Source organism: Eschrichtius robustus, chromosome 6 (assembly GCF_028021215.1).
Source record: "Eschrichtius robustus isolate mEscRob2 chromosome 6, mEscRob2.pri, whole genome shotgun sequence".
In the NCBI taxonomy this organism is placed as follows: Eukaryota; Metazoa; Chordata; class Mammalia; order Artiodactyla; family Eschrichtiidae; genus Eschrichtius; species Eschrichtius robustus.
In genome coordinates, this window is record NC_090829.1 from 142,062,297 (window position 1) to 142,088,254 (window position 25,958).

At 41.4% G+C, this 25,958-nt stretch overlaps 1 protein-coding gene across 1 annotated transcript in view; it reads right to left on the reverse strand.

Annotated features, from left to right (window-relative positions):
- The window catches only part of DSCAM (DS cell adhesion molecule), a 738,451-nt gene that overhangs the window by 104,034 nt on the left and 608,459 nt on the right, over positions 1–25,958 (reverse strand). The window contains exons 18-19 of the mRNA XM_068545703.1: positions 6,726–6,966; positions 5,090–5,236 (exon numbers count right to left, since the gene is read on the reverse strand). Of these exons, the coding sequence (XP_068401804.1) occupies positions 5,090–5,236; positions 6,726–6,966 (388 nt within the window). The remainder of the gene's footprint in view (positions 1–5,089; positions 5,237–6,725; positions 6,967–25,958) is intronic.

Sequence of the window (25,958 nt, forward strand, 5' to 3'; positions counted from 1 at the left end):
AACATTTAACAAGGACATAGAAGAACTAAAGAGGAACCAAGCAATGATGAAAAACACAATAAATGAAATTAAAAATACTCTAGATGGGATCAATAGCAGAATAACTGAGGCAGAAGAAAGGATAAGTGACCTGGAAGATAAAATGGTGGAAATAACTACTACAGAGCAGGATAAAGAAAAAAGAATGAAAAGAACTGAGGACAGTCTCAGAGACCTCTGGGACAACATTAAACGCACCAACATTCGAATTATAGGGCTCCCAGAAGAAGAAGAGAAAAAGAAAGGGACTGAGAAAATATTTGAAGAGATTATAGTTGAAAACTTCCCTAATATGGGAAAGGAAATAGTTAATCAAGTCCTGGAAGCACAGAGAGTCCCATACAGGATAAACCCAAGGAGAAACACGCCAAGACACATATTAATCAAACTGTCAAAAATTAAATATAAGGAAAACATATTAAAGGCAGCAAGGGAAAAAAAAATAATAACACACAAGGGAATCCCCATAAGGTTAACATCTGATCTTTCAGCAGAAACTCTGCAAGCCAGAAGGGAGTGGCAGGATATACTTAAAGTGATGAAGGAGAAAAACCTACAACCAAGATTACTCTACCCAGCAAGGATCTCATTCAGATTCGATGGAGAAATTAAAACCTTTACAGACAAGCAAAAGCTGAGAGAGTTCAGCACCACCAAACCAGCTTTACAACAAATGCTAAAGGAACTTCTCTAGGCAAGAAACACAAGAGAAGGAAAACACCTACAATAACAAACCCAAAACATTTAAGAAAATGGGAATAGGAACATACATATCGATAATTACCTTGAATGTAAATGGATTAAATGCTCCCACCAAAAGACACAGGCTGGCTGAATGGATACAAAAACAAGACCCATATATATGCTGTCTACAAGAGGCCCACTTCAGACCTAGAGACACATGCAGACTGAAAGTGAGGGGATGGAAAAAGATATTCCATGCAAATGGAAATCAAAAGAAAGCTGGAGTAGCAATTCTCATATCAGACAAAATAGACTTTAAAATAAAGACTATTACAAGAGACAAAGAAGGACACTATATAATGATCAAGGGACCGATCCAGGAGGAAGCTATAACAATTGTAAATATTTATGCACCCAACATAGGAGCACCTCAATACATAAGGCAAATACTAACAGCCATAAAAGGGGAAATCGACAGCAACACAATCATAGTAGGGGACTTTAACACCCCACTTTCACCAATGGACAGATCATCCAAAATGAAAATAAATAAGGAAACACAAGCTTTAAATGATACATTAAACAAGATGGACTTAATTGATATTTATAGGACATTCCACCCAAAAACAACAGAATACACATTTTTCTCAAGTGCTCATGGAACATTCTCCAGGATAGATCATATCTTGGGTCACAAATCAAGCCTTGGTAAATTTAAGAAAATTGAAATCGTATCAAGTATCTTTTCCGACCACAACGCTATGAGACTAGATATCAATTACAGGAAAAGATCTGTAAAAAATACAAACACATGGAGGCTACACAATACATTACTTAATAACGAAGTGATTACTGAAGAAATCAAAGGGGAAATCAAAAAATACCTAGAAACAAATGACAATGGAGATACAACGACCCAAAACCTATGGGACGCAGCAAAAGCAGTGCTAAGAGGGAAGTTTATAGCAATACAAGCCTACCTCAAGAAACAGGAAACATCTCGAATAAACAACCTAACCTTGCACCTGAAGCAATTAGAGAAAGAAGAAAAAAAAAAACCCCAAAGCCAGCAGAAGGAAAGAAATTATAAAGATCAGGTCAGAAATAAATGAAAAAGAAATGAAGGAAACAATAGCAAAAATCAATGAAACTAAAAGCTGGTTCTTTGAGAAGATAAACAAAATTGATAAACCATTAGCCAGACTCATCAAGAGAAAAAGGGAGAAGACTCAGATCAATAGAATTAGAAATGAAAAAGGAGAAGTAACCACTGACACTGCAGAAATACAAAAGATCATGAGAGATTACTACAAGCAACTCTATGCCAATAAAATGGACAACCTGGAAGAAATGGACAGATTCTTAGAAATGCACAAACTGCCGAGACTGAACCAGGAAGAAATAGAAAATATGAACAGACCAATCACAAGCACTGAAATTGAGATTGTGATTAAAAACTTCCAACAAACAAAAGCCCAGGACCAGATGGCTTCACAGGCGAATTCGATCAAACATTTAGAGACGAGCTAACACCTATCCTTCTCAAACTCTTCCAAAATATTGCAGATGGAGGAACACTCCCAAACTCATTCTACGAGGCCACCATCACCCTGATACCAAAACCAGACAAAGATGTCACAAAGAAAGAAAACTACAGGCCAATATCACTGATGAACATAGATGCAAAAATCCTCAACAAAATACTAGCAAACAGAATCCAACAGCACATTAAAAGGATCATACACTATGATCAAGTGGGGTTTATCCCAGGAATGCAAGGATTCTTCAATATACGCAAATCAATCAATGTGATACACCATATTAACAAATTGAAGGAGAAAAACCATATGATCATCTCAATAGATGCAGAGAAAGCTTTCGACAAAATTCAACACCCATTTATGATAAAAGCCCTGCAGAAAGTAGGCATAGAGGGAACTTTCCTCAACATAATAAAGGCCATATATGACAAACCCACAGCCAACATTGTCCTCAATGGTGAAAAACTGAAACCATTTCCACTAAGATCAGGAACAAGACAAGGTTGCCCACTCTCACCACTATTATTCAACATAGTTTTGGAAGTGTTAGCCACAGCAATCAGAGAAGACAAAGAAATAAAAGGAATCCAAATCGGAAAAGAAGAAGTAAAACTGTCACTGTTTGCAGATGACATGATACTGTACATAGAGAATCCTAAAGATGCTACCAGAAAACTCCTAGAGCTAATCAATGAATTTGGTAAAGTAGCAGGATACAAAATAAATGCACAGAAATCTCTTGCATTTCTATACACTAATGACGAAAAATCTGAAAGTGAAATTAAGAAAACACTCCCATTTACCATTGCAACAAAAAGAATAAAATATCTAGGAATAAACCTACCTAAGGAGACAAAAGACCTGTATGCAGAAAATTATAAGACACTGATGAAAGAAATTAAAGATGATACAAATAGATGGAGAGATATACCATGTTCCTGGATTGGAAGAATCAACATTGTGAAAATGACTCTACTACCCAAAGCAATCTACAGATTCAATGCAATCCCTATCAAACTACCACTGGCATTTTTCACAGAACTAGAACAAAAAATTTCACAATTTGTATGGAAACACAAAAGACCCCGAATAGCCAAAGCAATCTTGAGAACGAAAAATGGAGCTGGGGGAATCAGGCTCCCTGACTTCAGACTATATTACAAAGCTTCAGTAATCAAGACAGTTTGGTACTGGCACAAAAACAGAAATATAGATCAGTGGAACAGGATAGAAAGCCCAGAGATAAACCCACACACATATGGTCACCTTATCTTTGATAAAGGAGGCAAGCATATACAGTGGAGAAAAGACAGCCTCTTCAATAAGTGGTGCTGGGAAAATTGGACAGGTACATGTAAAAGTATGAAATTAGAACACTCCCTGACACCATGCACAAAAATAAACTCAAAATGGATGGGCAGACACTATCAAACTCTTAGAGGAAAACATAGGCAGAACACTCTATGACATACATCACAGCAAGATTCTTTTTGACCCAGCTCCCAGAGAAATGGAAATAAGAACACAAATAAACAAATGGGACCTAATGAAACTTAAAAGCTTTTGCACAGCAAAGGAAACCATAAACAAGACCAAAAGACAACCATCAGAATGGGAGAAAATATTTGCAAATGAAGCAACTGACAAAGGATTAATCTCCAAGATTTACAAGCAGCTCATGCAGCTCAATAACAAAAAAACCAACAACCCAATCCAAAAATGGGCAGAAGACCTAAATAGACATTTCTCCAAAGAAGATATACAGATGGCCTACAGACACATGAAAGAATGCTCAACATCATTAATCATTAGAGAAATGCAAATCAAAACTACAATGAGATATCATCTCACACCGGTCAGAATGGCCATCATCAAAAAATCTAGAAACAATAAATGCTGGAGAGGGTGTGGAGGAAAGGGAACACTCTTGCACTGTTGGTGGGAATGTAAATTGATACAGCCACTATGGAGAACAGTATGGAGGTTCCTGAAAAAACTACAAATAGAACTACCATACGACCCAGCAATCCCACTACTGGGCATATACCCTGAGAAAACCATAGGTCAAAAAGAGTCATGTACCAAAATGTTCATTGCAGCACTATTTACAATAGCCAGGACATGGAAGCAACCTAAATGTCCATCGACAGATGAATGGATAAAGAAGATGTGGCACATATATACAATGGAATATTACTCAGCCATAAAAAGAAATGAAATGGAGGTATTTGTAATGAGGTGGATGGAGTTAGAGTCTGTCATACAGAGTGAAGTAAGTCAGAAAGAGAAAAACAAATACAGTATGCTAACACATATATACGGAATCTAAGGAAAAAAAAAAAAAAAAAGCCATGAAGAACCTAGTGGCAAGACGGGAATAAAGACACAGACCTACTAGAGAATGGACTTGAGGATATGGGGAGGGGGTGGGGTGAGATGTGACAGGGTAAGAGAGTGTCATGGACATATATACACTACCAAATGTAAAATAGATAACTAGTGGGAAGCAGCCGCATAGCACAGGGAGATCAGCTCGGTGCTTTGTGACCACCTAGAGGGGTGGGATGGGGAGGGTGGGAGGGAGGGAGATGCAAGAGGGAAGAGAAATGGGAACATATTGTATATGTATAACTGATTCACTTTGTTATAAAGCAGAAGCTAACACACCATTGTAAGGCAATTATACTTCAATAAAGATGTTTAAAAAAAAAAAAAAAAAAAGAACTGCCCACCCTGTGCTGAATCCCACAGTAGGAGGAGGGGGTCTTCAAATTCCATTGCGCATCCTTTGGGGCAAACTCAAAGTTCTAGTTTAATCCTCTTACCTCCGTCCATGAGGTTGGCCCAGTAAATGACTCTGAACCCCTGGAGAATTCCATTCAAGGCTTCCTTGGAAAGTGTGGACCAGGATATTGATATGCTTTCTGGTGATGTTGCTATGGCTTGGACATTTTCAGGGGGGTAACTGGGCACTGAAATTAGATAATTAGAATCTGTAATAACTGTGGGTGGTTTAATTAGCAAAGCAATATTGAATAAGCAACATTAGTTTAATACTTCAAAGTACAGGAAAAGAAGAAATTGCACTCAATCCCCCAAATTAAGGAAAAAAATGAGTACCATTTCTCTATACAAATATTATGATAACTCAGGAAAATGCAATGACTTCACATGACTTCCACTGTCGCTCTTTCCAGAATAACTGCTTCACTTTTAAGCCCCAGGCTTATGGAGTTGAGAACACTTCTGATCCTATTGCATAAGTAAAAGACCATTGCTGGTCTGGCTTATTTTCCCATTACTCTTGCAAGTTACTGTTGTAAGTTACATGTACTTTACACAGTACATCTCCTCGTATTGAGTAATATCTGGCATGTAAATTGAAAGCCTCACTATTGAAAGTGCCAAAAAGCAGACACGTCATCGTATTCACTGCCCCATCCCCAGCAGGGCCCCTTTCAATGCTATACCATTCGTCAGAGGAAAGAGCGAAAATGGACTAGGATACAGGCTAGAAGGATATTTGAAGTATTTTTCACGGGGGTTTATGCAAACCTTAAATGTCGTGGCTGGGAGAGGGGGCAAAATAGTGACTGAATTGCAAACATCAGTGAAAGATGAACATTAAAGTGAAAACCCAAAGGCATATCTAACCACACCTGCAAAGACTATGAAGATGGAAAGAAAATCCTGGACTTCTGGTTTCTAGCTATCTAAGACTTCTCTCCCTGTGAAAACGGTCAGAAATTATAGACGCAAGTCACCATGTGTGTTCTCAAACCTATGACCCAGTGGCTAGTTTCACGAGAGGCAACTGCCATGCAAGCTTGCTGCTGGAAAAATCTACCACCTACTCCTACAGCTAACCCTATATTTAGCCTCTGCACCTAAAAGATGGTGCTTCTGGACACTAGGGTTCTCTCTCTTTTCAAGCATTGCTGGAAAATGTGAGTTCTTAGGTGGTCAAGGTGGGAGGGTACATTAATTCCTTATGGCCACTAGGGGGCGCTCAGTCACCGTGAGATTGCTCCAAGGAAGCTTGCTCATTCCTGTTCTCTGGTCTCAGAATGCTTGAAAGTAAAAAGCAATCATTTAAAGAAAAAAAGAAAGAAAGAAAGAAAAAAGAAAAAGAAAAAAATCCTCCTTAACATTGATTTGTAAGAAATTCTTAGAAAATCGGATTTCTACACGCTGGCCGGACTGCTGCAGTCACAGGGAGAGCTTTGGTTTCACGCGGGAAAAGCCCACCTCTTGGGCTTGATGGAGAAGGATGCTGAAAAAGGTATGAATTTGGCTTTGCAATCAAGGTCTGTCAAGGGCACCAAACCAAGGTAGCCCACGAGTTAATCAGGGCAGCTTCCCCACCGGAACCCCCAGTCCCCACCGGCCTGGATGCCATTGTCACTGCAAAGCCCGAAGGCGGCCAGGCTCTGGGGACCCAGAGCAGCGGCTGGAACCTACCATCCTCGAGGGTGGTGGTGATGACTTCCTGAGAAGAAGGCCCCGTCCCGGCCCGGTTGCAGGCCTGCACCACCAGGCCATACTGGGTGAACTTGTTTAGGTTGCTGAGGGTGTAAATCTCACTGTCCCCCGTGGTGTCGATACTGATGATGTTGAACTGGAAGTTGCCCCCAGTGCTGTACTCGCGGTAACCTATTTGGTAGCCACGGATCAGCCCATTTTGCAGATGTTTCTTGGGAGCCTAATCAGGAAAGAGAAGAATCACTAAAGAACACTGTTTGTGATTTGGTAAAAAAACAATGCTATTTTCGGATGCTTTAAACCTGTTCGAAAGCCGGTTAATCCTACTGTATACCTATGGCCAAACTACGAATTATACTCCATGAATAATTTGGACATTGCAAAGTTACCAAGTAAAATGTGAGTAGCTAAACAATCAAACAAAAAAGAATACTCGAGGTGTGACAAGAGGAAAACCGGCATCTGCCCTTCTCTTAGGCAAATAAAAATGAAACTGAATAAGCGTGGAAATAATCATAACAAGTGTGGCAGTAGTAATAGTAATAGTAGCAGCAAACTCATACCTAGAGGCTGCTCGTGGCCAGGTACTCTGCCTGTACCTGCGCGAATGAGCCCAACCCTCACTGCAGCCCCGGGACATAGCACCACCAAGACCTTCATTGACACAGGAGGTCCCACAGGCATGAGGGACAGGAGGCGAATCCACCACAGAGCCTGTGCTCCCAGCCCCTCCCTCATGCTGCCAGGACAGCCGACTTCTCTAAGTGGTGGGGAAGTCGTGAAAGATGGATTGCGTCTGTGGTACCTCTGCCTACACCAACCATCACCTGGGGAGACTGATATTCGTGTTTTCACCCAGCAAAATCTACGGAACTCTGCCACATTGTTCCAGACACTGGGGAACAGAAGTGATTTTTTAAAAAAGGTCCCTGCCCTCATGGAGCTTATACTCTAATGGAATATTCCAGAACAAAGGTGTTTCCACGTCAAAAGCTGGATGTGAAGGGGAGTCCACCCCTGGCAGGAAGGCAAACCTCTTTCATTAAGGCCTGAGTCATTCGGGGATCATTTTATGGTGATTTAAGCCAGGCAAGGTGAGGCTAGAGTTACGAGTCAAAAACAGAACAGTTTTCGCTGACACGTTGGACTTTTTAAGAATCCAGACTTTTTTCAAGTATGTTTTAAGAACAACATCAAAGTGATGCTCTAAAGTAATAAAGGTGTGGTAGGCTTTCAGGCAATCCACAGCTATGTGCGTGTGTGTGTGTGTGTGAGTGTGTGTGTTTGTATTATGTCTGTGTGTGCATATGTGTGAGCAGGTATGTGTATGTATGTGCATGTGTATGTGTACATGTGTATTTCAGTACAAACCGTGGATTAAGGTCTCTTGGGGCTCTGAAAAGCTTTCTGAAAATGCTTACAATCCCACTGGAGAGAGGAAATACGCACTCAGGAAACTGCAGAGAAATCTGAAGTGTTCAAGTGTGTGGTACTGGACAGTGGAGGCCAGCAGCCTTCTCGAAAGTGGCAAAATGAGCGTGGTCTGAAGCAGTCAGAAGATGCTGACCGCAGGTGGGGCTGGAGGGATGGCCAGGGCTCCGGAAGGGGAGGGAGGGTGTGGGGTGGGACAGACAGAGCCGCTGGAGTGGATCGGGGGGGCTGCTGAATGCCCAGGGGTGAGGAATGGCAGACAGAGAGGATCTGCCCAGGATGGGGGTGGGGTGAGGCTGGACCACCAGCAGGAAGAAGGCAGAAGAAGGTCGGGAGCAGACAGCGCCATGAACGAATTCAGCAGACGCTTGTGGATTGCCTACCATGCCAGCCCCCCGCGGCATGAATGTCGCCAGCTGTCTTTGGGTGTTTGTCTGAGTTATACAAGAGCAGTAAAATCACATTTCTTTTTTCAGGCGAGTTTCCTCATTTATGGTTTCCTTGGATCCCACTGTCTTTCTCAACAACTCATCTGATTTCAGGCATTTACATGGTGCTAATAGGTATCAAAGAAACAGCCTGGAAACCATTACTTCTGCAGTCAAGTTGGCAGTCAGACGTTGACACAAAAGCACACCCCTTTCTTATTATAAGCAAGTGTCTATGCGCTCCTGCTTTTGCATTGGTGAACTACAACTTTTCACTCTGCTTTAAAATTGGATCCAAAGATTTCAGATTTTGAGAATTCCATTACCTGGAATTTGTTTTACCTAAACCACTGAATTGCATTTGTATCATCTGATTAATTAGCAAAATCAATTTCCCTCCAAAAGCCATGGATAAGTCAAATATAAAACAAAGATATTTCTCCAATTTCACAAAGTTTTTTAATGTTTAATACGGTCACCCAAATATAAAGGACTTTTTAAATTTAAAAAATATTCTAATTTTTCAACGGGCTCCCTGTGACGATTTAAGTCTCCCTAAGATGCCAAGTCAGGATCCCAGGACAGGAGCTATAAAGTCTGATCAGGTAGGGGGTGTAGGGAGTGCAGGCAAATACCCATGAGAAAATGTTCACTCACAGCACCCAATTTAGCTGAATCTTTTACAAGCAGAGGGAACTGCCGGCTGACATTTCCCTTCCTGGATTTGGGAGATTAATCATGCCCATGATTTGGTTGCACAGATAGGTGGGTGGAGAAATCTTCCTTTTTTCACTTTCTGAGGGTGAAAACACATTCTAACTGCTTAACTAGGATAGGCAACACAGCGCTTTTTGTCCTGTTCAGTTTAAATATTTTGTACAAAAGAAATAGAACATTCTTTACATTTTTCTTAGAACTAAATTTTAGTCCTGCTAATTCTGGAGTGACACGAAGGTTATTTTTGTGTATTAGATTCTTCTGCAAAATATTCTGTAGAAAATTATTTTAGTGTTTTTCTTGTAATAATAAAAGTATACAGCCACCATTCCTATGTAATCACTATTCAAATTCTGATATATTTTTTTCTCTAAGTGAAATTGAAGTTTGTTTTTGGTTTTCACATGGTTGTCTTCATACTCTACAATTTAGTGACTGATTATTTTTATTTAATATGCTATTATGATCATACTTTCATGTTTACTTCCAGTCTTTAAAAATCATATTCCATGTTTTATTGAATCATTTTTCCAACAATTTTGTTCGGGATATTGTTTTGTAACTTATTTCCTACCACAAATGAACCTCTGTGATACAGTGCATCTGTTTTTTAAGTTTGTTTATTGGACTGAAGTCCCAGAAGTGGGACTTATTGGGTATCTTATTTCAAAAAGGTTGTGTTTCAGTTGACTGTTAATGAGATAGGATTTTTTTGTTATTATTCTTTTAGATGTGAAATCCAATACGGTAATGCAAGGGACTGTGTTTATCACAAGAAACAAAGAAGAGAGCTCTCCTCCGGTTTTCTTAATATTCTGATTTTGAAGAGATATGTATGAATAGAGTGGTGAGTTATTTGAAGGTAGCAGTGGTTTCACACATTTCTTTCCAGGGCTCTAATACAATCGCTAGTTATCATGCAGAATGAATTGTTGCACCTGAGAAAGAAGCGATGGATTTTTCTTACAAATGAAATATGTACTTTTGATTCCACAGCATGCGGGCCCCCAGAGGTTTTGAAAACCATCTAAAAAGGATTGTGTTGGGGGAGAAATGGGGAGTGACTGCTAATGGGTATGGGCTTTGTTGTGAGTGATGAAAATTTTCTAAAGTTAGATTCTGGTGATGGCTGCACATCTCTGTAAACATACAAAAAAACATGGAATCATACACTTAAAACAGCAAATGTGATGGTATGTTCATTTCAGCCCAATAAAGCTGTTTTCATAAAAGTTAGTGTGCTGAAATCATCTCTCGGTTATTTCTCTTTCTAATTCAGTTACAACAGTAGCTTCCTTCACCACGACCACGGTGAACACCACCAATCAATACTCACCACCTCTACCACCACATCTCCACCATCACCATCACCACTACCTACATGCACACCACCCCCCCTTACCACCTCCACTACCTCATGCCCCCAAGACAACCATCACCGTACATCACTGCCACCACCTCCATCACCTGCATCATCACCATCATCACCATCAGCTCCATCACCATCATGACCACCAACATCACCACCACCTCCGTCACCATCATCACCACCTTCATCACTGCCACCACCTCCATCACCAGCATCATCACCACCACCACCATTACCCAATGCCACGGCCACCTCTCCCACCTTTACCACCATCCTTATCACCTCCTCCACCAATAAATCACTGCCATGCCTCCAATACATCCACCACCATCACCACTGACATTAACATCACCCTAAGTATCACTATTACCACCATCACCTCCGACACTAACTCAGGGCCAAAATCACTACCACTAGTTACCATTATCCCTCCACCACCTCCATCACCTTCACCTATTGAACACTTGCTTTTCCCAATCAGTGTAATAGGTGAGATGTATATCTCCCCATTTATCTTCACAACAACCCCAAGAAGTCTCATTATCCTTCTTTACAGATGAAGAAACTGAAGGTCAAAGAGGTTAAAAACATCTTCCTCAAGGTAAGTGTAGAGTTGGAATTCTAACCCAGGTTTTTCCAAGAGATGTATTTAGTTTCCACCACTCACAGGGCCCCAGATAACTTTTCTGCTTTTTGCAAAGCTTGCTGATTAGGTTTGTAAAGTTACACTAAGCAAAACATTTTTAATCAAAGAAATATCTAGCAAATCACATGAAGAGAAAGTATTATGTTTTCATGCACAAAAGTAAGCAAAAATTCTAACTGTAACAGGCAAAGTTTAAGTTCTACTATTCATTTGTAGGTTGAATAGTCAGATGTAAATTTAGGAATGTGTTAACATTAAAGAAATTCTTGAGGACATATTAGAAAACAGATCTCTTTTAAAAATCCATAAGTGCAGGGATTTCATACACTAAGTGCAGGGAATTTAAGGGCTGTGATGCAAGTTCCAACTTTTTTTGAAGTGACTCTGGGGACCTCTCTGAGTTACATGAACAACAAGCCAGCAGGGGAAGTGGGTATGGACAAGTGGAAGCACTTCAACCCATTTGTCTGGTAGTGGGCTTCAGATCACCCTAAGACAAGTTAGTACATAATACCCCTTACTTCAAAAGTTGTTTTGGATGATACTTTAAACATTTCTGCTTGGAGCATGTGTCTACTTGGAATAAAGGGAAACGGCTGGCTGATGTACAAAGAGAGGACGTCCAGATGGGAAGGCAGTTGAGGATACTGTTCTCTGGCTGTTCAGTAGCCTCAAAGAACTGATTAAGTGGGTCAAAAATAATTGTTTGCTTTCATGAAACTAAGAGAATGGCGTTAATGGTGGGGTAGGAAGAAACGTAGAAGAAGGAATCAGGTAGGGGTCTTGAAACACATTTTGAATCTGGGTTGCAAGATATTGGAGAAGACAAATCTCCTAAGAAGCCACTTTGATCATGCCCTCCCTCTCCCCAAATCTCAACAGTTCCTGTTGTAAGATTTGAGCCGTACAGGAGTCTTTCCAGACTAATGTCTCCTGGATGTCCCTCCATCTAGGATTCTCTTTGACTGCTTGATTAAGCATGGGGGTTCCAACTCTCTTACACTTTCTCATCTCATGAAAGCCCCCGTCAGAGAATGCACTTCTTCCTTTTTTCCACTATCAACACATGACTCACTCCATGGCCAGCTCAACTTCCAGCTCATTGGGGAGCCTCCTTTGACTGTCTCCATCCAAGGAGTCCTCTCCTTCCTCTGGTCTCCACTGGCACTCACCCATCCACCATCAGCTCAGCAAGAACTGGCCACTTCCATCTCCTCTATGGTCACCATTAACATATCAAATGTCAGGTTTCCAAGAACTTGACTGCAAGCGCCAAGAGCACAAGGGTTCCTAAAAAAATGTTTGAAATCTGACCCACTGCCCTGTCCAAATCAAGACTTCAGCACAGTGGACATTCTCAAAAAATTTATTGTAGATAAAGAAGAGAATGGTTCTGAGCATTTATGAGGTGTAAAAAAGTGATGGGTAAGAACGACCTTAGATTTATATCTTACTGAATAAAGATCTAATGGGCAGGGTATAAAGATGGAAGAGATGCCTGGACTCCAGACCCAGGATGCAGCTGTTGATCAGAGGCCTGGGTCAGTCAGTTCAGAGGGAGTGCTCAGGCACTGTGCCCCAGCCTGGACGTGTGGGTTCAAGTTGAGAGCTGGCTTCCATGCTGTCACGTAGCATGGCGGCCAACCTATCAAGATGGGAGATTTAGGCAGGATTGGGAGGGGTCCATTTCATTTCCCAGACCCCATCAGGGAAGAAAATAGCTTCTGAAGAGCCAATTTATCTGGACAATGTTGTCCATTTTTGTTTCCTGCTTAAAACAAGGATTCCAGAGTTTATTCACTTGTCATCCAGCCAGTGGGTCACACATGCTTACAGTAAGGATCACTGAAGACCGACCAACAGATTTATAGCAAACCTCTCCTGGCAACCAGCCCTCTTAATACATATTAGAGGAAGACGTTGGAAAGTAAGTGATTGGGGGAAAGAAAAAAAGCTAAAGTGAAGAAGGGCTCCCTTCACTCCATAGTCAAGAATTCAACAATCTGAGTGTCTTTCCATGCAGGATGATGCTGTCATTTACAGGTGGCTTTGATATGAGTGTTCTGGTTTTACCTTTTCTCAAAGCCCTTTGAATGCGCTACTATTCTAAGAGAAGGCCTTAGCTATCCACTGTTGTGTTTTTCTTGTGAGGATTCATTGTTTTTCCATGTTGAAGTTTCCTCTTCCTTTTCTTCACCTCTGCATCCAGGAATGATCCAGATTTCTTTTCATTTGTCCCATTTATCTGCTGTCTGTGGCCCTTTCTCCCCTTCCAGCCCTGACTTTGTTTTTTCTCCTGTGGTTTCCCTAAACAGCTTTCTTTCACATCCTTCCAGGAGCCCTTTCTCCAGCCTCCAAATCCCCCCTCAACCCTCACTTCCTTTAAGAAACCGTCTCTTTTGATCTCCATGACAACAGGAGACCTGTGTCAGTTTCCTCATGTGGTTTGCAAATGCCTACATTTTACGTGTCCGCCCGAATCAGCCTGTGAGCCGCCCGTAGCAGGTTCTCCGCTCTTTCCAGGGAGGGTAGAAACAGGGACGAGCAAATGCTCAGGGCACCAGTGTGGCTGTGAGTGATTAGAGCAGGCAACTCATCTTCAGAAAACCGCCAGCCAGGTCCTGTTTCTGGCACGCTCCCCTCCCCCTCCCCACTGCTGGCGGGTGGACTTTCCTCAATGTCAGGGTCCATCCGCTGACCTGGAGAGCCCAAGGCGTCCGCTGCAGAATCCCGCATTCCGGGAACACTGCGTCACTCCGACGTGTTGAGTAATTCAGTTGAAAAATGATTTGAAACGTTTACTTTTAGGTTCCTCCAAATTCACTTAAAATGTAGTCTGTCCTCATTCCCCTTTTATTACAGGGGTGGGGGGCTGTCTTTTTCATCTCTGTGCGCTTCCTCCAGCCCCTTTCCCTGCTCCCCAATGTAAACAGCATGAACTCCATAACTTGTTCAGTGAATGGATGCATTAACTGTAATAGCCAGGAGCTGGAGCCTCTTCTATACAGGCATTGTGTGTAGGGAAGACGTACAGTGAATCCGTGATTAAAGTGCAAAGTGATGATGGCGGTGCTGAAGATTTGCACAAGGGGCTGTGGAAGGGAAAAGGAAGAGGTGCCTTTTCCAAACGGGTCCAGGAGGATTCCCGGAGAAGGGGGGCCATGTTATAGGAAAGTCATCAGTGGACCCGGCTGCAGGTGGTGAGGGAATAAGAGATGGCCCAGGAATGGAGAGCAGCTCCAGTGACCCTTCAGGGAGGTATATGGGGTGACTGGGGTGGTGGTGGCGTGAGTGCAGGAAACCTAGGGAAATGCTGGGGCCCCACCCAGACCTGCTGACTCAGAAACACACGCTGGCTACGGGGAGGGCGTGCTGGTCTGTGTTTTAACAAGCCCTCCCTGGGATGCCGAGTGAGCTCAAGTCTGAGAACCACTGCGGTTGTCACTCAAAGTCATTAAAAGGTTTAGGATTGGCCTCACTTGGGATGGACTTTAGTTAAAAAGCAACGGCTGCACATTCCCCAATTTTTCAGGTCACTAATAACCCATTTTTCCTGGTCTCTGCAGAACAGAAGGGATTGAACGCAAATAGGACGGTAAGCCCTCTGTGGTCCGGGAGTCACACAGCAACAAAGGGACCTCTTCACAGGGGGGCCGGGGTGGAGGGGAAACGGCTGCCTTGCTGGACAGAGCCCTGCTGGGGCTCCCCTGTCCCCGTGGACAGACAGCGCAGCCTCTCTGGATGAATGGACCGTGGGTTCTCAGGGAGAGATGGCAGACAGAAGGAGGAGTCTTACATGGTTGCCTCAAAGCACATTTTCCTGCCTGTCTCTCTCCTTGGGTTGGCCCTCCATGGCCACTCTGCCATCCACAGGGGCTCTAAGTTCATTCTCTGCATTGTAGGTCTTCTACAAGGGATGCGTGTGGCCATGTGGCTCTGCCCTCAATGTTATTGTTCGTCGAGGGACAGGTAAAGAGCCAAGGGGCCACGTGGTGTGAAATAAAAAGTGGACATGTGATCTGACAATGAGACACGCTTAAGTTACGATGAATGACAAAGCGTTTGAAGTGTGTACTATCTGGAGAGGCCAAGAACTTGGAACTGGAGCTGGATGGTTACCGTAGTCTAGGCAGACTTGGCAGCCGAGGAGGAGATGGCGACCAAGGGTGTGCGTTGGCTTGGAACACAAATGCAGAATTCTAGAAACATTTTGGAGAATATTGTGGGATGAACTTAAGGCTAACTACTGTACAACAGGGTGCCATTTTTTCAATTTCTAAACTGTAGGGTAGCTCCCATTTCATTCACTCATTCACTCATTCATCCCACCAACAAACGTTTGTTGAGTAGCTACTCTTGCTAAACCCCTCCTTTTTTGAATTTTGCTGTCCTTTGCAAATCCCATTCTCTGGTAGCCACATAGAGCATTTCTCACCAGCCATAAAGGTTTACCCAGTGGTTTCTGCTGATGCCCTAACAAAGGAATTCACAGAACATATGCAGACCAGGATTGGGTTTACCTATCAGCTCTGAGGTTTCTAGGGACATCCCCCACCTAACATCAGGGCCTCTAGATGCTGTGCATCCTTCTTAAGGTTCTACGTCCAACTCAGGTAGCTGGTAAGGAGGGCACGGTGGCTTCCGAAGCTCAGAGAAGCTAGAGAAGACTTCTGAGAAAGAGACTTTGCCAGAAGGGTGATGGCTCAGTGTGCCAGAGCTTGGGAGTGGAATCAGTCAGAGACAAGTGGCAAGGAGAGGGAGGTGCCCTGGGCTCAGACCAGGGGAAGAGCAGGGAGAGGGTGAGGAGGGGGGCTGTGGAAGTTTCCATGGGCCAACGAGGGGTGTAGCCAAGGCCCAGCCAGGAAAGAATCCACCTAGAGACTCTGAGGTTCTGGGAGACTGGTCCAGTACCTCTGAGCCTAAAGGTAATGGGAATTTAGGGAAAACAGGGTTTTGGTTTTGATGCCAAGAGGCAGTGTGTACTAGTCTGTGAGTATGAAGGCTGGGGTCCCAGCTATTTAGTGGCAGCTGAGTGATCCCAAAGGACTTGGCTCCCCCCATGCAGACAGGGGTATCCAGCCTAGAGGAACTCCCCTGCAGGGAAGGGGTGCCCCCGTGGATGGCAGAGTGGCCATGGAGGGCCAGATGGACCCATCAATAGGCCACAGAGATTTAGGGGGCCACATCTGACCCAGATCTGCTAAGCTAGTGCAAAAGGCAGGGAAGAGTCCCATAGTGCTTTAAATCTCTGCCCAGAGGACCAATGAACAGGCAGCTACTGTGACGAGTTTCAATTGTATGTGGCTGCTTCTTTTGGTATCATCTTGGTTTATTAAACATGGTTGACAAACTGTGGTCCTGGGGCCAGGTCCTTTAGCCACTTGTTTTTATATGGCTCTTAGCGAAGAATGTACATATTTTTTACAGATTTTTAAATGACTGCAAAAAATCAAAAGAGGAAGAATAGTGTGTGACATGTGAAAATTATACGAGCTTCAAATGTCAGTGGGGCTGAGTCAGGTTTTACTGGAGCCCAGCTGCACCCACCCAGCTGCGTATCTGCCGTGTCTGCTTCTGAGCTACGGTGGCAGAGTTGAGGGATTGTGACAGAGACCACATGGCCCACAAAGTCTAGATTATTTGCTCTCTGGCCCTTGACAGGAACAGTGTGCAGACCCCTGTAGGACACAGTGTTGTGGACAGAAGCCGCCTTCAGGGTGAGATCCACTCTGTGGGCTGGAGGTTGAAGGCAGGGAGGGATGTGGGGAGATGATCAACAGTGGAAGGAGAAGCACCTCCGAGAGAGGGGGGGTTGGAGAAAGGCCAGGGTTTGGGCCAAACGAGAGTCAGTGACCCTCCCTGCTGGGATGTCAAAGCTCTAGCGTGTGTTCTATCAGAAGACAAAGAATGCCTGCATCCGCAGTGGACCTTTGGTCCTGGATATGGTACCTGCCATCTACACCTCAGTGACGGTCCTAAGCATAAGCATAGGATGGCATTGCTCCTGCAGAGCTAAGTAGAGTCTCTTGTCTGTACTTGGGTAATGAAAGGCTTTGGCCTCAATTAAAGGCATCAACACTCATGAATGGGTAATGGAGGAAAAGAACATTGAAAAGCATCTAATAGGCTACTCTGCCCTGTCAGGAACATGCTAGAAGCATTTGGACAAGGGGCCCCACCAGGGAAGGCTCTGGTCTGAAATGGGAGGATGGACCTGACACATTCCCAGGAGCAAGGAGAGCCAGTGATTCTGTCCAGACCCCCGGGAGTGACACCACACTTTCCCTGCGTCCTATTTTCCTTCTCTGCGAATTCTCACTTCTAGGAGTCACTGAGAACATGCCTCCAGAATTCTTCTGTTATTTATATAAAGACAGGGCTTATTCCCACTTTAGATTGTGACAGGGAGGGAAAATGAGAATGAAAATATACTTTTAAAAAGTAGCATTATTCTATTTCCTGTATTTCTGTGATTACTCAAAGCACAAAAAACATTTATGTTCGGACTCAACATTTTCAAAAGAATGTACCAATGGAAGGACTTCATCACAGAAATTGAAAGGATGTAAAATCAGTTTTCAAAAATGTTAATACAAAGAGGAGACTGACCTTTAAAAAAACTGTGGAAGGTTACCTAGAAATAGAGTTAGTTGGTTACATCTTAGTGCATTAAATTAAATATATTTGTATTAGTGAAATGAATCCGAAAGCATATGATGTATTTTTCTGTCCTACCCCATGTAACCGTGAAAACGGAATGTGGAAATTAGATGCCCAAAGTCTCCCAAGGCAGTTGACTCCTGCTTTCCCGGCTGGAGTTCTTCCTGCAACAGACCCAGAAGAACTTGGTCCAGCCTATTTTAAATGATAAAAGTAACATCTTATTTCTTCCCTTATCTTAGGAGACATGTCCATATTGGACAGATGTTTTCCTTTTATTCTTTGATTTTTCATTCTAACACCTGTGCCCCATTTACTAATTTATCTACCCTATTTCATTTCTCTGATAAGATGGGAAATGTCATCAGCAAGATGGCTTAATGATGGTTTTCTAAGAAAATTAAGCACATTAGTAAATCAATGAAGGTAGAACATACCCTCACACCATACACAAAAATACTCAAAATGGCTTTAAGACTTAAACATAAGACATGACACCATAACACTCCTAGAAGGGAACACAGGCAAAATATTCTCCGACATAAATCATAGCAATGTTTTCTTAGGTCAGTCTGCCAAGGCAATAGAAATAAAAGCAAAAATAAACAAACGGGACTTAATCAAACTTACAAGCTTTTGCATAGCAAAGGAAACGAAAAGACAACCTACAGGATGGGAGAAAATATTTGCAAACAATGTGACCAACAAGGGCTTAATTTTCAAAATATACAAGCAGCTCATACAACTCAACAACAACAAAAAAACAAACAACCTAATCGAAAAATGGGCAGAAGAACTAAATAGACATTTCTATAAAGAAGACACACAGATGGCCAACAGGCACATGAAAGGATGCTCAACGTTGCTAATTATTAGAGAAATGCAAATCAAAACTACAGTGAGATAGCACCTCACACTGGTCAGAATGGCCATCATTAAAATGTCTACAACTAACAGATTCTGAGAGGGAGAAAAGGGAACCCTCCTACACTGTTGGTAGAAATGTAAGTGGGTGCAGCCACTGTGCAAAACAGCATTGAGGTTCCTCAAAAAACTAAAAATAGAGTTACCATGTGATCCAGCAATCCCACTCCTGTGCATATATCTGGACAAAACTATAATTCAAAAAGATACATACACCCTTATGTTCATGGCAGCACTATTCACAATAGCCAAGACATGGAAGCAACCTAAATGTTCATCAATGGATGAATAGATAAGGCAGATGTGGTACATTTATACAATGGAATATTACTCAGCCATAAAAAAGAACAGAGTAATCCCATTTGCAGCAACATGGATGGACCTAGAGATTACCATACTAAGTGATGTAAGTCAGACAGAGAAAGACAAATACCATATGCTATCACTTATGTGTGGAATCTAAAATATGACACAAATGAACCTATCTGTGAAACAGAAACAGAGTCACAGACATAGAGAACGGACTTGTGGTTGCCAAGGGGGAGGTGGGGTGGGAGAAGGAAGGACTGGGAGTTGGGATTAGCAGATTCAAACGATTATATAGAGAATGGATCAACAACAAGGTCCTATTGCATAGCATAGGGAACTATATCCAATATCCTGTGATAAATCATAATGGAAAAGAATATATAAAAAAGCATATATATGTATAACTGAATCACCCTGCTGTATAGCAGAAATTAAGACAATGTAAATCAACTATACTTCAATAAAAAATAAATAAAAAAAGAAAATTAAGCACATTAAATAGTGTATATTCATTTATTCACTCACTCAATGGGTGTCATTCAATTCACTTATAATACTGAAGGGCATATTCACTTTAGTTTGGTCTTCTCATTTGTTCTTTGTGAAAAGTAGGGTTAGTATTTTATAACAACCAGTAAAACTACATACGAGCCAGTCTTTTGAATACTTATATTAAAATTACTACCTATCCATCTATCATTTACATTATTTAAAATAAAAATTTTATTAATTTTTTGGCTGGGCAGATTTCATAATATTTACATTTACTGGGAGGTATGTTATCAGAAAGGACTGTGCTGTCCAGAGCCATCAGAGGGGCCAGCATCCAGGGTAGAGAGAAGAATCGGGGCTGTTATTCACTGAACCAAACTCATATCCTAAAATGCTCTCCCAGTCTCCATCCTCCGTGGCTGTCAAGACAGTGCTGGGAGATGAGTAAGGACAAGGCTATGCTGTTACATTGGCTGCTGTTTGTCTATGACTTAATGAAAAGGACACTCAGATCGGACCTAGTGGAAGGATTCGAGCTTCAGCAATGACAAACCAAGTTACTTGCTCAAGATCATTTTTACTAAACGTAGACGGGAGAGTAATACCTAATTATGTTGAAGTCTAATCCAGCACTTTCCGTACTGTATCAGAGTATCCTTATTATATGTAATTTACTTGCTGTAGATGCATTTAAATTATGCTAATCCTACTTTATGCATAACGTAATGAAATACTGTCAAGTTATACTTTTTCGTATACTCTTTATTTTCACTGCAAGTGTTACATATTCATAGATGTATGACACTAAGGTTTCATGGCTAAATTATGCATAGTGTAATTGTCAATAGACAATTAAATAAACTTTAATATTATCCTGACCATAAGCAATTTTTACCTTAATGTCCCAACTTTAGAAGCCAATCCACTTGTTAAATGTGATGTTGATGTACTAAATAAAGACCTATGGCTGGTCACCAGTAAATGTCCAAAATGCTCTTTTAGTTCCAACCTCATGATTCCTACTCACTATTCTTGTTTGCATTTCTGATAATACGTTCCATCAGTCAAGGCAAAAATACCATCCTTACCTTCTAACTTATTGTAACCTAACAGTTCATAACTTGTTTATTTATTTATTTATTTAAACATCTTTATTGAAGTATAATTGCTTTACAATGTCGTGTTAGTTTCTGCTGTATAACAAAGTGAATCAGCTATACCTATACATGTATCCCCATATCTCCTCCCTCTTGCATCTCCCTCCCTCCCACCCTACCTATCCCACCCCTCTAGGTGGTCACAAAGCACCTAGCTGATCTCCCTGTGCTATGCGGCTGCTTCCCACTAGCTATTTTATATTTGGTAGCGTATATATGTCAATGCCACTCTCTCACTTCGTCCCAGCTTACCCTTCCCTTCCCCCGTCCTCAAGGCTATTCTCTACGTCTGCGTCTTTATTCCTGTTCTGCCCCTAGGTTCTTCAGAACCAGTTTTTCTTTTTAGATTCCACATATATGTGTTAGCATATGGTATTTGTTTTTCTCTTTCTGACTTACTTCACTCTGTATGACAGACTCTAGGTCCATCCACCTCATTACAAATAACTCAATTTCATTTCTTTTTATGGCTGAGTAATGTTCCATTGTATATATGTGCCACATCTTCTTTACCCATTCACCTGTCAATGGACACTTAGGTTGCTTCCATGACCTGGCTATTGTAAATAGTGCTGCAATGAACATTGGGGTGCATGTGTCTTTTTGAATTACGGTTTTCTCTGGGTATATGCCCAGTAGTGGGATTGCTGGATCATATGGTAATTTTATTTTTAGTTTTTTAAGGAACCTCCATATTGTTCTCCATAGTGGTTGTATCAATTTACATTCCCACCAACAGTGCAAGAGGGTTCCCTTTTCTCCACACCCTCTCCAGCATTTGTTGTTTGTAGATTTTCTGATGATGCCCATTCTAACTGGTGTGAGGTGAAACCTCACTGTAGTTTTGATTTGCATTTCTCTAATAATTAGTGATGTTGAGCATCTTTTCATGTGCTTCTTGGTCATCTGTATATCTCCTATGGAGAAATGTCTATTTAGGTCTTCTGCCCATTTTTGGATTGGGTTGTTTGTTTCTTTAATATTGAGTTGAATGAGCTGTTTATATATTTTGGAGATTAATCCTTTGTCCGTTGATTCGTTTGCAAATATTTTCTCCCATTCTGAGGGTTGTCTTTTCATCTTGTTTATGGTTTCCTTTGCTGTGCAAAAGCTCTGAAGTTTCATTAGGTCCCATTTGTTTATTTTTGTTTTTATTTCCATTACTCTAGGAGGTGGATCAAAAAAGATCTTGCTGTGATTTATGTCAAAGAGTGTTCTTCCTATGTTTTCCTCTAAGAGTTTTATAGTGTCCGGTCTTACATTTAGGTCTCAAATCCATTTTGAGTTTATTTTTGTGTATGGTGTTAGTGAGTATTCTAATTTCATTCTTTTACATGTAGCTGTCCAGTTTTCCCAGCACCACTTATTGAAGAGACTGTCTTTTCTCCATTGTATATCTTAATGCAAGAGATTTCTGTGCATTAATTTTGAATCCTGCTGCTTTACCAAATTCACTGATTAGCTCTAGTAGTTTTCTGGTAGCATCCTTAAGATTCTCTATGTATAGTATCATGTCATCTGCAAACAGTGACAGTTATACTTCTTCTTTTCCGATTTGGATTCCTTGTATTTCTTTTTCTTCTCTGATTGCTGTGGCTAAAACTTAAAAAACTATGTTGAATAATAGTGGTGAGAGTGGGCAACCTTGTCTTGTTCCTGATCTTAGAGGAAATGGTTTCAGTTTTTCACCATTGAGAATGATGTTGGCTGTGGGTTTGTCATATATGGCCTTTATTATGTTGAGGTAAGTCCCTCTATGCCTACTTTCTGGAGAGTTTTTATCATAAATGGGTGTTGAATTTTGTTGAAAGCTTTTTTTCCATCTATTGAGATTATCATATGGTTTTTATCCTTCAGTTTGTTAATATGGTGTATCACATTGATTGGTTTGCATATATTGAAGAATCCTTGCATTCCTGGGATAAACCCCACTTGATCATGGTGTATGATCCTTTTAATGTGCTGCTGGATTCTGTTTGCTAGTATTTTGTTGAGGATTTTTGCATTTATGTTCATTAGCGATATTGGCCTGTAGTTTTCTTTTTTTGTGACATCTTTGTGTGGTTTTGGTAACAGGGTGATGGTGGCCTCGTAGAATGAGTTTGGGAGTGTTCCTCCCTCTGCTGTATTTTGGAAGAGTTTGAGAAGGATAGGTGTTAGCTCTTCTCTAAATGTTTGATAGAATTCACCTGTGAATCCATCCGGTCCTGGGCTTTTGTTTGTTGGAAGATTTCTAATCACAGTTTCAATTTCAGTGCTTGTGATTGGTCTGTTTATATTTTCTATTTCTTCCTGGTTCAGTCTCAGAAGGTTGTGCTTTTCTAAGAATTTGTCTATTTCTTCCAGGTTGTCCATTTTATTGGCCTATAGCTGCTTGCAGTTCATAACTTGTTTATAACCTAACTGTTCTATAACAGAACAGGGAACGTGTCTGTCCTCAGGTATCTTGTATTATGCCAGGTTCATCCAGGCTCCATGTGAAGCTTTCAGGAGAAACCATCTGAAAGGACTGCAGGCTGATGAATGGAGTTGGCCTTGCTCTGAGTCCTTAGTTGAAGTTCAATTTATGTCTTGTCAGGGTGAATTAGCTGAGAGGTCCAGCCTTTTCCCTGGGATAGAATGGAGACAACCCTTCTAGGCTGAGTCTCAGCCAACTTGTGTTCCCAGAACGCCCAGGTGTGAGCCTGCATCCCACACTCTTGGTGGCTCAGCAGCCTTTGGAAAGCTGGCCAGCATCTTCTTGCTGCCCTTTGAGGTTGGGAACTAAGAGGACTGCCTGCTTAGGTTGGGAGGCCAGCCAGGACCTTTAGGGCAGGCAGATTGGCAGCTCTGCTCTGAGACAGAGAACTGGGGTCCTAGGAAAAGGCCAATCACATGGCTAAACCGAAAGGGCTAATCTGATGGAGAGGTGTGGAGAGAGGCAGCACATATTCCAAAGAAGCAAATAAGCAATGAACGGTTTTACAAAAGGGATCTGTATATTATATACATGTGCAAAAAAGTAAGATGCTAATATAGTCATGTAGGGCTTTTTAAGGTGTCCAGAGGTTTCCAAAGGAAAGGTACCCCCTCTTTATATGCATATTTTAACATGAAGGTGAACAATGAGTGGTTCATGTACTTATTTAACAAATATTGACTGCACTTCTACTGAGAATATAACAAACAAACAAAATATGCCCTCTACCCTCATAGAGCTTACAGTCTAGTCAACTGTAAGAAGTTAAGAGAGAATAATCCTACTCCCTGTGGATGACCAAGAAGTTTTGAAATCAGTTTGGATTTTTCTTCTCTCACTGTAGGGGAAAGAGGTAAGACTTGTTAATATGAGAAGGGCTGACAGTTGCTTATCTATTTGGCAGGCATACTGGTCATCAGGATTCTTAATAAAACTGCAGAAAATCTAACTCTAGAACCAATTGATTAGTTCATATAAGAAATGTAAATTTTGTAATTTTTTCATAGCCTAAGGATTAAAGCAAGAGTTTAAAAATTAAGTAAAATTAATTTCAAGGCAACCCTTTTGAATTTCAACTGACTTAGGAGAGAAAGATGTCGACTTACTACTCCAGTTATGCTAAGGTTAAGTTTACAATTTGGAAAGAAAGCGGTAGCAGGTAAAATGTACAGGTTACCTATTTTCTTTAACCTTAGTGGGGTTGGGTAACATTTATAACATGAGGCTGGAAGGAGTAGGAAGAGGAAATAATAGTTGTTGAACCTTTCCATGTACAAGTGCAATGTCATCATTCAACGTACTTTAGTTCATCAATTGCTTCGAAGCCCGGCAGGCAGAGTCAGATTGCCAAGGTAGGCAGGGGTCCTTCGACAGTCACGAGCCCTCAGATCTTGGGCAAATCCCTGCAACCTGAGGAGGTTATACAGAACTGGGTATACCCAGCACACAGGTCCAACAGTATAATGCATGTAAGAATTGAGCAGAGCGCCTGGCAGAGAGCAAATGCTCAGGAAGACAGGTTTCCAAGGAATCCCAGCCAGGAAATAGCAGTGCTAGAAGGCGCTCCTTTCCAGTGGGGTATTCCTTTCCCTGGAGGAAGAGGGATTTGGATGTAGAAGTCAAGTGGTGTCTGCAGTTTTTTAAATCATTGCTATGAAGATCACTGGCAATAAGGCAGTTTTGTTTCTAAATGACAAACGAAACCATTTTCCCCATTGTAAGAGCTCTTCTCTGAAACATATACTAGATTGTAATGATGCCTCAATTACTTGGAATTATTGGGGATTGTGGAGGTGTGGTGCTCTAGTTAGAAGTATCCTTCAGATTTCTAAAATTTAATTAAATCCCCAAATACCCAGTGTTCATATTTTATGGAAATCACGTGTCTTCTGCAATGTTATTCATTCTAAATAAAATCTCAGTCAGAGAGGATGATACTGAATGGCAGGAAAGTGGCAAAATCATTCTCAGGATTTTTATCCGGAGTCAGTTTGTTTTCAGCAATGCAATATTTAAGCAGTGGAAAATGTCATATTTTCAGGATAGCCTATGGCTCTAAAAAGACTTCTCATTCAAAACAAAAGAAAACAAAACATTTATGTCACTAGGAAAAAAAGTCTCTGCCTTAAATTGCATTCTCTGGGTAAATGTTTTGCGATATCTATAGTCATTAAATATTCCAAACTCTGAAAGTTTTACTTAATGAGCATATGTAAATAGTCTTCAAACTGTCCTCAATTTGTATAAAATGGGATCAGTTGATTCTGAGACTGACCAGAAGAGGTGACAGGGACTGTCAAAAGAGACTCGTTCTGTCAGTGATTTTATACTTAGGCGACAGACTAAAATCCGAATTTTCTGAAAAACCAAGGAATTCTCATTTAGTTTTACAATTTTCAGGTACTTGATCAAATACGTGGTTATCAGTAATCCGTAGCCTTCAATATTCTTTCTGATTTTGAATAACCCCAGCAGAAACATGCAGTAAACTGTATTTACTTATGCAAAAGGCTAGTGCAAACTTTTTGTTTTTCGAGGGGTGTGGAGCAAGAGCTAGGAAGTGAATCTTTATTATCATTTACCTGATTTTTATTTTACTTAGAACTCTTACTTTATCTCTT